Source organism: Amphiprion ocellaris, chromosome 11, assembly GCF_022539595.1.
Source record: "Amphiprion ocellaris isolate individual 3 ecotype Okinawa chromosome 11, ASM2253959v1, whole genome shotgun sequence".
In the NCBI taxonomy this organism is placed as follows: domain Eukaryota; kingdom Metazoa; phylum Chordata; class Actinopteri; family Pomacentridae; genus Amphiprion; species Amphiprion ocellaris.
Genome location: NC_072776.1, coordinates 17,985,870 through 18,000,716, shown reverse-complemented (window position 1 = coordinate 18,000,716; position 14,847 = coordinate 17,985,870). Strand labels below are relative to the sequence as shown.

Sequence of the window (14,847 nt, the reverse complement as noted above, 5' to 3'; positions counted from 1 at the left end):
GAATTTTTATCTAACTGATCTGATAGAAATTATATTAAGGCCTAAAATTAATCATAATTAAGGCTGCTTCAAGTGATAAGAGGGTGTGAACACAATAACAACAGCAAAAAAACAAATGTTATTGGTTCAGTAAAGCGATTTTTTTATTTAGTGACAGAATTGACACAAAAGAACAGTAATAAAACAAAGAAACAATGCTGGTGAGTGCTGCTAAATCAAAGAACCAAATAAAACCAACCGGAGCTACAAGTCACATGCATGAGTTGCTTCTTCACTAAGTTGACAGCAGGTAACTGAAGTTACAATGAACACCAACACAAAGACACAAGCTGTATCAGGGCTAACTGTTCATGCTAAATTCCAGTCAATCCAACTGAGAGATTGGTTGAGGATTTATAGTCTCCAGGTGTGATGCTGGCTGCAGTTGGATGGGTGAAGGTGTGGGATAATGGGTGGTGGCCCAATCAGACAAGTTGGGAGGCAGGGAAACCAAGGGCTGGAGTGCAGGTCTTCAACTCCAGGCTATTTGGCTGAGATGACTGGCAGCTAGAGTTCTGGAGCAGGCGCTAAAACCAACCATAGCTGGGCCTACATAGGTCATCTCCCCACACAATGGCTTCAGAACTTGATATAGTCTCTTCATTTACTATAAAGTCAGCTTTCCAGCCCAGTTAGAAACCCATCTTGTAGTGGCAGAACAAAAATCCCAGTTATTCCCAGAGTGAACAGTCAGACATAAAACCCCTGTTACCTGTGTTCTGCACAGAAACAGCTATATAGCAATAGTGATAAAGTGGAATAAAAATGTCATGATTCCAAGACACAGGTCTGTTTTTAAACACTATTTCAAGTAATCTTCACTTTACTTCCATGTCCTATAGTAAAGATTCCACACACCTCACCTAAAGGCATGGAGTAATCAGTTTGTGATCTTTTAGTCTACATATTCAGTAAAACCCCCTTCACCCCCAACCTGCAAAAGGCCAAAATCAAACCTGGAGACCTCCTGCTGCTAAGCCAGATGGAAATGGTTATGTTGACATGAGGTGCTGCTGCTGCTGTACTTTGATCCTGGGATAACCTTTATTGTATTGCACAGACAGTATACTGCCTAATACAAAGGTTTCTGTTGTCTATCCAGTAGTTAGATACATGCCTTGCATAACGCTATCTGGTCCTTAATGTAGTCTCGACAGGGGCAGATGCGAATCAGGGACTGGTCCGATCTCACACAGCTGAAGAGTAGAGGGTCAGACTGGAACACACAGTGTTTACTGCTGTTTAAGTAGGCTGGATACACCAAATGACCATCAGAAAACTCTGATGTTTGACAATCTACACTGTACCTGTGAAGAGAAACAAAAAACTGAAGAAATATGGATGGACCAGTGCTGTTTTTCAACTACTTGCAAAAATGTGTTTTTTCCACATTATTCTCTTTAAACCTTAATTTTTTCCAGTTGAAAGCAATGTTCAACACTAACAGAAACTATTAAAATATTCTAACTTTTAGTTATTTTATATACAGTTGGCTCTTGGTGATTATAAAAGCAAACTCCAGAAGGTGCTAAAAGATTTCCTGTGTATTTAGAAGTTTCACAGAAGCTTCAAATTTTCATGTTTTTCATTAATTTTGCTAAGCTGCAGCTAATTTTATAATTCAGGATATGAAAAATAAAAGGACGATAAATTTGCTGTAACTTAAATTAAGGCTGATCAATGAGGTCATTTAAATAAAGATGAGATATATTGCTTTGAGAATATCTGTACAAAGCAAACAGAGCTCTAAAGATTCTATGCTCTGACTCAGTGGAGTTAAATCAAATCTAGTCAGTGCTAAATGCCCAACTTCATTGGTTTTACAGGTGATAATACTGTCTTCCTGCAGTGTGAGGGGTCCTTCCCACAGTTTATACAGGCAATGATAACAGTTAAAAACTGCGTAACCAGATTTATGTGTGTGCTTATTAAAATGTGCAGACTTACTTGGCAAGATTCTTGACACTGTTAAGGTTTGGGAAGAATGCAGGTTCACAGATCAGGCCCATCCTCTGGCAGGCCTTCTTACAAGAAGTACCTGCCTCCGCCTTCACTACCTGGAGTGCACTCAGTGGGGGCCAGCTCCTTGTGCTGGAGCAAAGGTCCTAAAGCAAAAATTAGAACAAGATAAGTGGATAGGAAAACAATCTTCAAACAGTCCCTCTTCCCAACCTCCCAGTCCATGTTCTCCAACCTGTTTTTCAACCAGGGTGTTGACCCTCTGGAGCATTCCTTCACAGCTAAACTCATAAGGAAGGTAGGGCTCAATCTGTAACGGGCAAAAATACAAAAAGTAAAACTATAGTTGTACCAGAAGACTGGAATGACATCTGTAAGTTGCAGAGCAGTGAAGTGAGGTGTAATGAAATACCATACTGTACAAAGAAGACAGACACCATGTTCAGAAAGTACTTACAGTTTGATTGAGTATAGCAGTGAGAGCTCTCTCTACTTCTGTTTCGTTGTGTATATCTACCATCCATACGTAGGGCTCTCCTATGGCCTCAGCATAAGGATGCTGAGATGTCACCTGCGCCAACACATGAACCGTAACAACAAATATTCTGAAAAGTGCACTTACTCATAAATAGGCATAATTATTTGACCAAAGACAGTGAAATAGACAGTGAAATGAGTGATTGTTGCACAGGTATGTTAGGAAACATGAGTTTATCCAGTAGAGGGCAGAAGCTTATTACAGCTGACATTGAGGTAGAGGTTGGTACACCCTGGACAGGTGTCAAGATCATCATAGGGCTACATAAAGAGACAGACAACCATGCATGCTTGCAGTCACACCTACAATGTACACTACCAGTCAAAAGTCTGGGGTCACTCAGACAATTTCATGTTTTCCTTGAAAACTCACACTTTTATTCATGTGCTGACATAATTGCACAAAGGTTTTCTAATCATCAATTAGCCTTTCAACACCATTAGCTAACACAATGTAGCATTAGAACACAGGAGTGATGGTTGCTGGAAATGTTCCTCTGTACCCCTATGGAGATATTCCATTAAAAATCAGCCATTTCCAGCTAGAATAGTCATTTACCACATTTACAATGTCTAGAATGTATTTCTTATTAACTGAATGTGATCTTCATTGAAAAACTGCTTTCCTTTCAAAAATAAGGACATTTCTAAGTGACCCCGCACTTTTGAACGGTAATTTATGTCTATGGACTGTGTGAGGAGCACAATGTACCACCGTACTGAACCAGAAACACTTAGTTTTACATAACATATCATAGCAAATGCCTCAGTTCTGAACTCGACCACTGACCTCTCTGATGGTGGGCTTTCCTTTGAATATCTCTGAGTTCAGGCTGCTCAGTGGTGGTTGTATCTTAGGGTTCAGGAAAGCACAGCCATTGGCTAAGGCTTCCAGAGGGGCGGGTCCTTCTAATGGTATACCCAACCCCACAAAAACCTACAGCAGACCCCATAGAAAAAAGAAGACAGATTGGAATATTTCAAAGGTACAAAAAAAATTAAATATTAACTTTTGAAGATGTATATTTTTAATAATGCATTCCTTCATTGTTGCCACATGTTGCCAGCCAACAGCTGCACAACAAAAGCTGGATTCTACACGGAGTGTACATAACCCATCGAAGGTGGCAGAGACTTCATGCCTTGTTAATTTTAACAGCTTAGGAATCGTACTTAATGTTAATTCTTCATCCTGATTCATCTTAACTTTATCCCAGCTACAAAAATATTGTAAATAGGCTGCCTTTTCATTTGATCCAAGTGCTTATGATCTATGGTCTAAAACTATAAAACAGCTTATTGTTTTGAAAGTAACAAACACAAAACATCTGCACACACTTCTTGGTGTTATCAGAAACATCAATTTTACCTGCTTTAAAGTATACAAAGACAGAAATAAATTCCTCTTTTTAACAGTACATGATTTTGCCATCAATTATTGAATGCAAGGGTGTATTCAATATACAACATTAGGCTTTACAATGAGGAAGCAAGCCCAAAGTAATCACACCATAAAGGTAAATTTACGTGAGATGCGTGGAACACTAAGGGTTTGTGTAAACCGATTTTGAATTAACCACTTGTTGCCTCACACTCACCTTACTTTGTCTCAGCAGGGTCTGTACATCACGCCCTTTGATAATTCCGTGGTTCTTCACATAGCTTGGAATTGCAGCAGTATTGTCAGCCGTCCCATGGATATCCAAGTACTTGTGTATAACATCCACATAAGCCTCTTTACCCTGTAGAGTAACAGCAGACAGAGCAAAGGGTGTCTTGCTGAAGATGCAATGACCGTAACCCATTTAACCCAAAGTATTTTCAAGGCATATAATGACGATTAGAACTTGTCTTCCTCTTCCTTCATCTTCTACTACTGCACTGTTTCTCCTGCTGTTACCTGCCAAAATGTGGCTCTCTTTCCATACACGAGAGCCTGGTTCTGTCTCTTGGTAGACTTAAACTGCTCTGATTCTTTGGAGATTAGCTGGTGCTGCACCACAAAGCCGAGGAATGTGTTGTCTGGTGTATGAGCTGCTCAAAATAAGGCTGGCATCAATTAAGGTAGACAAAAAAAAAATATTCTAGAAATATAAAATACAATAACAAAAACTTCCATGGTAGATTATCAATCATGATAGAAACCTAATTGTTGAAATCTTTTATCAAAACACATTTAAATAACCAGATTAGTTGTTAGAAACGTTCAGGTGGGACATACGGAACATGGTGTAGAACTGCAATAGGGTCATGTTCAGGCCTCCGAATGGACCATGTAGGTGGTGCTTTGTGACCCAGTCTGGGTGATTGAAGTCTGGCTCAGTGCCAAAAGTATCCAAAATACGAAATATACACCTGATAAAACACCAACATACACACACATCATACATATTAAGTAACACAGATACAAAACAAAGCATTATTTTATCACTTATTTATAAAAACATTGACACTAAACCACTTCCATATATCTACCTGTCTGTCTGTCTTTTAGAGTTTCGGACACTGTTGTTTTTCTTCCTATAAATATAATCCATCATATTCATCAGTTGATTTTCTCTGCTGGTCTTCTCTCCTCATCATTTAATTTCTGTCCATACAATATTCTATCTCTGAACTTAATTTTTTCTCTCAGTGAAAGTGTAACAGAATTCTCCCTGAGCCTTGAATTATTTTCAAAAGTACCCAGAATGACCACAAGAGGGCAACATTGCTTGTGCTTCTTTTTTTTTTGGACTACAAACATGCTCTATTTGCAATATACTGTACAAGAGTAAGGGATTTAGCCAGGATGCAAATCACAAATTCGCCCTAGTTTTCAGCCTAATCAAATATGGCTTTGTTTTATCTGTAAAAACATCAGTGAATAAAATTTCATTATTTTATGTGTCATCAAAATATAGTTATTGTGGACGCACACTTATGTGCACACACATTTTTCAAAATACTGTTCAGACAAGATCCTGATACTCACTTATATTTGATCCAGGATGAGCCAATTACTTCTTGAATTTGTCGAAGGCCAACGATGTCTGTATAAATCAGGTTTGGTTCCACTTTTGAATGTTGAGGTGGGCAGCCATTTGTGTTACCTTGTAGAAAACTAGAGACAGAGAGAGGCAATCACACAAATGCATACACAAAAACACAATAAATTCAGAGGAAATAATGGAATGAGTTGAAATGTAGAGTGTGTGGGTGAACAGTACTGGTACAATTAGAACATCAGACTTGTTTATCTGTCAAAAGAGTAAAGCCACTGGCTTACAGTGTCACATTTGTCTGTTCAGATTCATTTACCACTGACAAAGCGACAGAAGTGAGCATACTCACGCCTTGAGAGCAGGTATGGAGGCAGAAAGGTGAAGATGGTGACCCAGAATATAAAGCGTGGCGATAAGGTCACTCCACTGGACTTGCTCCCCAAGTGGGCCACCGCTAAAGGCATCTTCTGCTATGTGTGTGCCCGATTCATCTGTCAATGCACCAGGATGCACCAGGATCTGGGGATGAAAGCAAATTCATGGACAAGGGGCAGCCTCAAATGTTGTCGAATTTCCCTTGTGTGTGAATTTAAAAGCCTTCTAGACATCTAAGTGGCTGCATCTGATGACGCAGCTCCTACATAAACAACAAGAAGTGTCCCTCCAGTGTGATTGTGATGTGTATTTATTCAGAAAAAAAAACATTTCTACTAAAGTCTCTACATCTATTAGCTCGTTTCTAATGTTCAGCATTACTGAAGTTCTTCCATCCATCCATTATCTATACACGTCTTAATCCTCATTAGGGTCACAGGGGGCTGGAACCCATCCCAGCTGACTTACAGCAAAGCCAGGTCACCAGCCTATGACAGGGCTACATATAGAGACAAACAATCTCACTTGTATTCACACCTACGGACAATTTGGAGTCACCAGTTAACCTGAGTATGAGTACCTGGAGAAAACCCACGCATGCACAGGGAGGACATGCAAACTCCATACAGAAAGATCCCGGGAAGGTAGAGACGCGAACCGGGGATCTTCTAGCTGCAAGGCGAAAGTGCTAACCACCAACCCACTGTGCGCCCCATTACTTGAGGTATATGAAATCATTTAATAGATGGGAGAGAGGCAGGCAGCTCTAAAAGCATCCTCTAACAAAACTTTAAGATGTGTCCGTCCATTCCATGTGCCTCATTATGAAACTATAAATGTCACATTGGCTCTATATGATATGAATGGATTGGAAATCAGCTTGGGTAAATCAGGTACAATATATTAAATGGCACCATACATTCTAAACATTGCACATGGTGCCTGACAAGAATTACGAACTGTGTCAGTCTGAGGTGTTAAGGCCAATTCTTGCTTTCATCTGCATGTCTGCAAGGGTCAGTAAGGTTATGTGCAATGAAAATTTCATCATTCACTCTCAGCAGATCACTGACTGCACATATGCCATGAAAACCAGAAAGCTTTTAAACAAATGCTAGTTATATGGAAAAAAATCATAATTTAAAGATTTTGTCAATTTAATTGAACTGACTCTGCAGGTGCTTTGATTTGCACATATTTTCCACTCAGTACGAAAGAGTTGGGACACTTTCTCACTACAGTAGAATCACTGCAAGTTAGGGAGTTCTTGATTTCGTATGTTGCTTTGTGTCTTTATGCAGACAACATTTTCATCTTTGTGGATTCTAATGTGCATTTTACTCCACCTACCCCAAAATACTCAAAAATAAGGTCCTGACTGATTTATACCACAACAGATTTAGCAACTAAGACATAGCATGGTGTCAGTTAGCAGCTGACATGCATTACCTGTTTGGCTGTCCGCTCTGTGAGGTTGTATTTGGCTGACAGAGAGCGACCAGCCTCCACCCAGACCTCTTCCATACTTCGAATTCTTTGATGGATCCAGTGCAACTGCCTCTTGTTTGCCAGAGATGGGTAAAGACCTTTTAAACTTTCCCTTACCACTGCAGGGTCCATCTGAAAAAGTGAAGACAACACAAGGGATGATGACTTGTTTTATGCTCTCGCACTTTTGGAATTTATAAATGTACATGTCGCTGCTTCCAAATAGGCTTAACAGGCCCACAAGTTCTTGTCAATGCCACTACTCCAGTTTGAGTTAAGTATGCCATTTGTGACTCCTCATTCAGATCGATTTAAAAAATGCAAATGAATAACCATTTTCTATTTGCTTTTTCAACCATAAAGGCTATTTTCATGCATTTACAAGCCTTTCAATGCAAGAAAATAATATAGACAATGAGCTTAGGAGGCAATGTAAAAAATGCAACAACTTCAAGAAAACAAATGTGCAGCTCCAGAGTTCTGCTCTCATAAACACAGATAGTTACTTATAGAACAGGTCTTCAAAGGTCATGTACCTATCTCCTATACAACACACTCCATACCCTGTACACTACATCACATCTATCACATGCACTCATACAGTCTTTGCCTTTTTCTCTGAGTTTTCCACCACAGCTGAGGGGACCACTCGACCTGGAAGCACAGGACACCAGGACTCTATCTAACACAAGAAAGAGGAGCAGTTAAACCAAATGAAATTTAATGTAACTGAGCGAGTGTTTTGTGTGTTTAAAACTAACTGAGTACCTCACTGAGGTAAATGAAGATGGAAGGCAGAGACCCATTCACCCCATGACGGCTGTAGCAAGGGTCAGTCCTCCACATGTTCTTCATCCACTGGAACCCCAGCACACCACAGAGGCCACAACAAAACACAAGTTCATAACCAGCACAGTGCTCGACATAGTCAAAATGAATTATAAAATATGACAAGTTATTACAGAGCAGGTACAGGTTAAAAACAATCCCCAAAGACCTACCAACACTGTCAAGGCAGCTATTGCATGAGGAGTGCTTTTTGGAATTTTTTTTTTATTTTTTATTTTTTTTTAAACCAGAAAATTAACATTCTGGTTGGTTTTACAGTATGACAAAGAATTATCAATCATTATGTGAAAATATATTTATAGAAATTACAGATATTTCAAATATAGGTTACAAAAATGAAATTTATTACCTTCAGTTTCTCTTTACAGTTTGGATAACCGTCCATGGGTGGCAGTGAAAAGTTTTCATCTTCTTTCATTTGCTCAGCTAAAAACAAAACAAAACAAAACAAACAAACAAACAAACAAACAAACAAAAAACAGAACTTTTCTTGGTTCAGAGACGTCCAGTGCCTTTTATTAACACTGAATGGAAAACTCCACAGATAGAAGCCAGAGACTGAAAAATTTGTCTGAGTTTTGATCAGGCAGTTCATTTCTCCGCTCAAGTGGCCTAATCAAGTAAGAATTAAGTGAGAAATAATATCAACAACGTAAATGTAGTTTAAAAAAAAAATTGGTTCTTTTTTTTATGTCTTGATTCAAAGACACGATGAAGAAAGCACGGTTTAACCAACTGCTTGAGTGAGCAGCTTTACTAAATTCTCATTGGATATCAGCTCTAGATTCGTCTCTTCTTCACCATTCATTCAATAAAATCCTCTGGGAATATAGGTTAATTATTTCTATCTATTATTAAGTGCTGATAAACTACAGGTTGATATTACCAAAGTAACCACTATACTGCCAGTGTTAACAGTCATTGCAGAAAACTTAAAAGTCTGTCTAGCCTACACTAAAATCAAAGGTTGTACACAAAATATTCAACGCAGCATGCAAATAATCTTTTCTGACTTAGAGCTAAAATAAATTATCTCATGTCTGTTGTTGGGGTTTAAAAGGGTTGCATTTAGCCAACTAACTATGCATTAAAGGTTTTTGACCTGTTCTGCTGGTGACAAATTCTCAAGCATTGAGTTACTACATGATGTAAAGTACACATAGTTGTCCATGACCTGTTATATCTGCTCATTATCATCTTCAGTATCCTTGGTTGATTTATAACATTCATTCTGTTGTAGAGGTGCCATGTGTTGGAACCACAGTATTTCTACATAAAAAAAAAAAATCTTATTAAAAAAAATGGTGGAATTTAATAAACTATTATAAGCCTAGTTTCTAATTTTGTGCAGTATATGGTAAGAAGAATATTAATGATGGTGAGTTTCTCTAATATTCTGATATACTGCAAATGCCATTGAAAAACAGAATGGACAATAGCATGTACAGCAGCTTGGAGTTTGCTGTGCACAGACTTGGCAAGTCAGTGAGTGAGTTGCCATGGCTGCTCAGTCGTATAACTTCCGACAGGTAAGTCCTGATAGTCCGCAGCAGTGGATTTGTAATAGGATCATAACCATGTGATCGTCAGCAGTCAGCTGACGTAGTGTTCAGTTGTTGTCATAGTTACAGTGATGCTGTGCCGCTATCTCACAACGATACAGAAATCTTTAATGAATCCGTGGATCCAGACTATAAGCCTCATCATTGCCAAAATATAATCAGTACTTTCATTTGTTTTATGAAGTTTCCCTGTCAATACTTGACCTTTTAGGTTGTCTGAATTCATCACTTACAGTATGTGCTGATACAAATGTATTTGCTTTAAACTATGTCCTAGTAGATTTTTTTGTGTGTTGAAACCAAGCATTACTTTAAAAAGCAATTTTACCTGCTTTTATTTGTTGGATTTCCTTCTTGTCTTTCTCCACACATAGCTTCAGAAATTCCTCCAACTGTGACACTTGTTGCTGCAGATAGGTTTTATCAGAACGCAGCTCCATAATCATCTGATCCTTCATTTGCCCTCTTACTTTTTCTGCCTCCATTTTTATCTGCAATGCCTGTAATTCTTTGCTGTCTTTCACATCATCCTTGGGAGAGCCTGAGCGAGACAATTTGAGTCAAGAGAATATACAGTTAGCAAATATAAGAGCGAATCAGTTTTGGATTAAAGGAAATACCACCTCGATGAATAGTTTGCATATAATAGTTGTGTGATATGACTCTGTGGCATGTGTGTATTTATATGGCATAAAAAAAATTGTCTTTAAAGAGCTCACAATTAGAGGATTTTATGGTGTCCAGGAGATTATTCATAAACTTGCCAAATATCTTCTTTATGTCTAGAAAAGAAATAGGTGAAAAAAGCATTTAAAGAGTAAAGAAACAGGTCAAGTTAAAGAGGAATGTTACAGAGAGTTGAATCAGAGATTATGATATCTCTGGACAATATGCCTTTTAGGTAGAAGATATCAAAGCATAAGAGTGAGAAAGACTGTTCTGACTGAAAGAGTGTTGCACAAAAAACAGGTTATCACTACCTCATTTGACCAAATTACAGGATTTTATCCACCAATTCATTAATCTCAGCCCTTGCTTGTCATCTCTTTGCTTATGAATATATCCTATTTGATTGTCTACTGTAAGTGAACAAGCTATCCTTAATGCAATGTTCCCCAGCACAGCAAGCACTTAGAAAGGCCTACTCATTCTCTATTCAAATGAGCTCCCCCGGTGAATGATGCCTACTTCAGATAAAGCTACTGGAAGCACTGCACCAGCTCCACTGTTCGATAGCTATATGAGGCTGTGTATGATTACTTCTACATCATCATTTATCCCCCTTTTTTAAATTATGTCTGTGCTCTTCTCTCACCTTCAACCCCACTTGTTTCCATCCACACTTTCAGACTGTTGTCATGGGTCACACCAATGCTGTTTAGGTTACCTTTAGTCTAAAACCAGTTAAGACAAACAAGATGGGGTGAGAAGTAGAGATGTCACTTGACCAAAAACCTAAAACACTCCAGTGTAAAATAAATCAACTGTACTGGTCTGCATTCAAATTTTTTCTTGAGTAAAAGTATTCAGGTATTATCACTGAAACATACCTAAAGTATAAAAATAGATTTAGTCACTATGTAACAAAGAAAGTCATGTTCTTTTTTTTACTTTATTAATTCTAAGGCATCATATTTAAAGAGAATATTAGCCAACTGACAAGCAGGCAAAGACCCATTCAGGGCTACTTAAGAGGTAGTCAGCGGCTTCTGATGATAAGAAAAGACTCCATCTGGGTGCCAAAGTAGCTGGAATTCACTTCGGAACCCTCTGGACGAATTGTCCACAGAAAACTGTCTTGATAAGGTATCTAGTTTCACATTCTGGGAGCCAGGTCATTGGGTCAGGGTCAGAATCTAAATCTGCTGAATTACAGGATCCAACGGACCTGCCGGGAATTTAGTCTGTTGGCTGACTAGGCATACTCAAGGTTCTTGTGATCAGTCCAACATTTGAAGAGCTGTTCCACTCTCTCTAATCAGTGCCTCCACTCTTCGAGGGAAAGCTTGACGGGTAACAGATCTCTGTTACCACTCACATTGTTTTTTAAGGTGGGGATAGTTATCAAGAGAAGAAAGCGCACAAGCGTTTGTTGTCTGAGGGCAAGCGTTGAGACAGGACTGCTCCCTGAGAGGCATCAACTCTGACACTGGAACTGAAGGCTTGATCAGGCTAAATGAGGAAGGGAGCGCAGATGAAGGGGTCCTGGAAGGCGTGAGTGGCTTCGGAGGTTCAGCATAATGGTCTGGAGGTGGAGGTCAGGGCAGTCAAGAGTACAGCAACCTTACTGTGGTAATGAATGACTAAATATTCAAAGTGGCCCTTTGCAGAGCCTGATAAGGATGCCTCCGTTCAACAGAAGCCAGCTGAATAACTAACGCTTCAAGCAGTAGGTTGAGTTTTGTAAATATGGTAACACCATGCAGGGGGCAAAATGTAGCGTTGATCAGGGTAATGGGTACTTGTTTTTCACTGTGATATTGCTCAGGCCACAGAAAGATCAGGAAGAAGATCAGGGGACAGAGCTTAGTAAAGACAGTGAGCATGACAATGGGATAAAACTTCTTCTGTGATCCAATCAATGTGGGGCTTATGCTATTGCAGCCAGGGGTAGCCCAGAACCAGTGGTGCCGCCGAGTGATCAATCAGGTGAAAGGTGATAGTCTTACGATGATTGCCTGCCAAAATGAGGGAAATTTGAACAGTCTTGCAGCTCACTTAAGCCAGGTGTAGTCCGGGCCATTAGAGGTGGGAACAGTGACAGGGTCGGGATTTGCATCTGTTTGGCTAGGTGGCTGTTCACAAAATTCTCTTCAGCTATGGAGTTGATCAGGGTGGTTTCTGGTATGGACTGGGTCTGCCAACAGTGGGAGGCAGACAGCTGCAAGTGTTGAGGGGACATCTTGGAAGTTCGACTCACCAATGTCCCCACAGTTAAAGGTGAGTTGGCCTTTTTGCTGGTCGAGTTGGGCAGGTGGTGATCAAATGGCCTATTTTGTCACAGCACAGACAGGTGATAGGTGGTCTTTCTCCTGCTGAGTCAGCTGGGCTTGTCCGATCTGCATGGGCTCTGGTTCTGAACCAGAAGGTTGGGTCAGGACAGTGGCTGGATGCACAGGGCCTGTGGTGCGGGAAACTGTCATCCGCAGGGTTTGTTCCCTCCATCATTCCTGGAGGCAGTTGTCCAGCCACATGGTCAGAGTTCCGGGTTGCTAGTTCATCTTCAAGGCTGAGCTAACCAGGACTGAGCTAACCAGAAAAGTCAAAGGCAGGACAAAGGTAGAAATGTGCACACTGCGCATCAACACAATTAATACTACAATACGGCGACACAACAGTAAACACAAGCACAACACTACACTAATAACCCAAGAGGCAGCTGGGCTAAACTTAGCTGCCAGCCAGATGGGGAGAGAGGGTCAAGGAATGTGGATGGAGGAGGCATGGAATGGAGAGACAGGGAGGGTCACAGAAAAAAGTTATTCAACGTTCCGGTGTTGTGTAGTGGTCTGAGCAACAGCAGAATATGGTAATGTTGGAAAAAATTATAAAAATAACAGAAAATATCTGTAAAAATAATATTACTTTGGCTGATTTAAATAGTTTAAAAAGTAGTGTAATTTTACTGTCAGATGCTGTAAAATAAATAAATAAATAATTACCATTTGTGTACAAACTGGAGGCTGAAGTTTGAATTAGACTAAACATTATTTAGAATTTTTCAGTCCTTAATATGCATAATTCTTCTTTAAAATACTAGAAGATATCTGTAAAACAATCTTTGTCATTTGCCATTTTTTACCAATTACTATTTGTAAAATTACAGATATTTAGTGTTCAGTGTTGATGTAATTTACCATTTTGACAGTTTTTTGTTTATTTTGTTGTTGTTGTTGTTGTTGTTTTGTGCCAAAATGTAAATTAATACTTTTTCTTAGATTTCCCTACTAATTCTCTGTAATTTACCAAACCAGGAAAAAAAAATACAGTAACAGTAAACTGTTCAAAAGAATTCCAGCTAAAAAGTGTCAACAGACCTTTGCTTTTTGCAATGTTGACAATGAGACTAGGTTAAGACAATGAATAAAGATACAAACCAGGAGGAGATATGGCAGACTCAGACACCAGATGAAACCAATGCCCAGCAGCACAGACACCACCTGGGTTAGAAAGTGCTTTGGTGCTTTCATGACTGACAGAGCGCTGGGGATTGGGTGGTACGGGTGGTTTTAAAGAAAAAGAGGTGATTTTACATTAAATGCAATGTTTTCTACATACATACATTACAATTACAAGGAATATTAGCACTATGATGAGTACTTATGTTGTTTGAATTCAAGTAACTTATGACAATAGGAAACATTTCTCTACTTAATACACTTTGTTTAGCACAAACACAGATACATTTTTGAAACTGTATAATAAGCTGCATTTTAATTGTCATTTAACTGCATTCTCTATCTAAATTGGCACAGCAACAAAGGACAAAACAAATCAAATGCTTACCTTCAGAGTATTGGTCAATCCAATGCATGAATGAACAGAATGAGTGGGATTATTTTGTAATCTGTACATACAATCCTTGGCCTCTAGACTAAAATGCAACCTATAGACAGAATAGCTGAGGTGTAAAGTGTGTGACACAGGTACTGTCATACTTAAATTCCTCTCAGTGTGCTGACAGGCTTGTTTTGCACATTTTCAGTGAGATTAGGTGTTCCCCCCATTGGACCAATGGCTGAAACCGGTTCTCTTTCTTCTTGACATCCAACGACTCTATTATGTTGAGCTGAGGCTGTAAAAACAGTGGCTGTCAGTGCTTATGACTGTGCTGCTGTCTCATACCCCTCACCCTTTGTAAGCTCCAAGCCACTGCATCACCACAAACAAGTTGTTTAGTTAAAGGTTTAGTCACACATCTAGAATAAAAAAAACATTGAGGGTAGAATGAAGGGGATTAGATGTATGTGAGGAAAGAGGAGCTACTATAAGAGCAAGCTGCACTGATGGACAGAAAAAACAATTGATGAGGAAGCAAAAAACCCAAAAAAGAA

The 14,847-nt window shown here is 39.3% G+C and overlaps 1 protein-coding gene across 4 annotated transcripts; it reads right to left on the bottom strand.

Annotated features, from left to right (window-relative positions):
• Window positions 1–127: 127 nt before the first annotated feature.
• LOC111582951 (alpha-1,6-mannosylglycoprotein 6-beta-N-acetylglucosaminyltransferase A-like) lies at window positions 128–14,440 on the bottom strand. 4 transcript variants are annotated; one of them, XM_023291841.3, is made up of 19 exons: window positions 14,300–14,440; window positions 13,891–13,996; window positions 11,109–11,187; window positions 10,513–10,575; window positions 10,122–10,334; window positions 8,581–8,657; window positions 8,151–8,240; window positions 7,993–8,064; window positions 7,344–7,514; window positions 5,869–6,038; window positions 5,510–5,638; window positions 4,757–4,890; window positions 4,436–4,569; window positions 4,134–4,277; window positions 3,326–3,472; window positions 2,456–2,569; window positions 2,234–2,308; window positions 1,987–2,144; window positions 128–1,346 (listed from the first exon to the last, which is right to left on the bottom strand). In XM_023291841.3, exons 2-19 carry the CDS (start codon window positions 13,981–13,983, stop codon window positions 1,145–1,147), a joined length of 2,265 nt encoding a protein of 754 aa, XP_023147609.2. In that variant the 5' UTR covers window positions 13,984–13,996; window positions 14,300–14,440; the 3' UTR covers window positions 128–1,144. The 4 variants fall into 4 exon arrangements, with proteins under 4 accessions (XP_023147609.2, XP_035813865.2, XP_035813863.2 ...); XM_035957972.2 differs by having other exon boundaries at window positions 128–1,255; XM_035957970.2 differs by lacking the exon at window positions 10,513–10,575.
• Window positions 14,441–14,847: the final 407 nt, after the last annotated feature.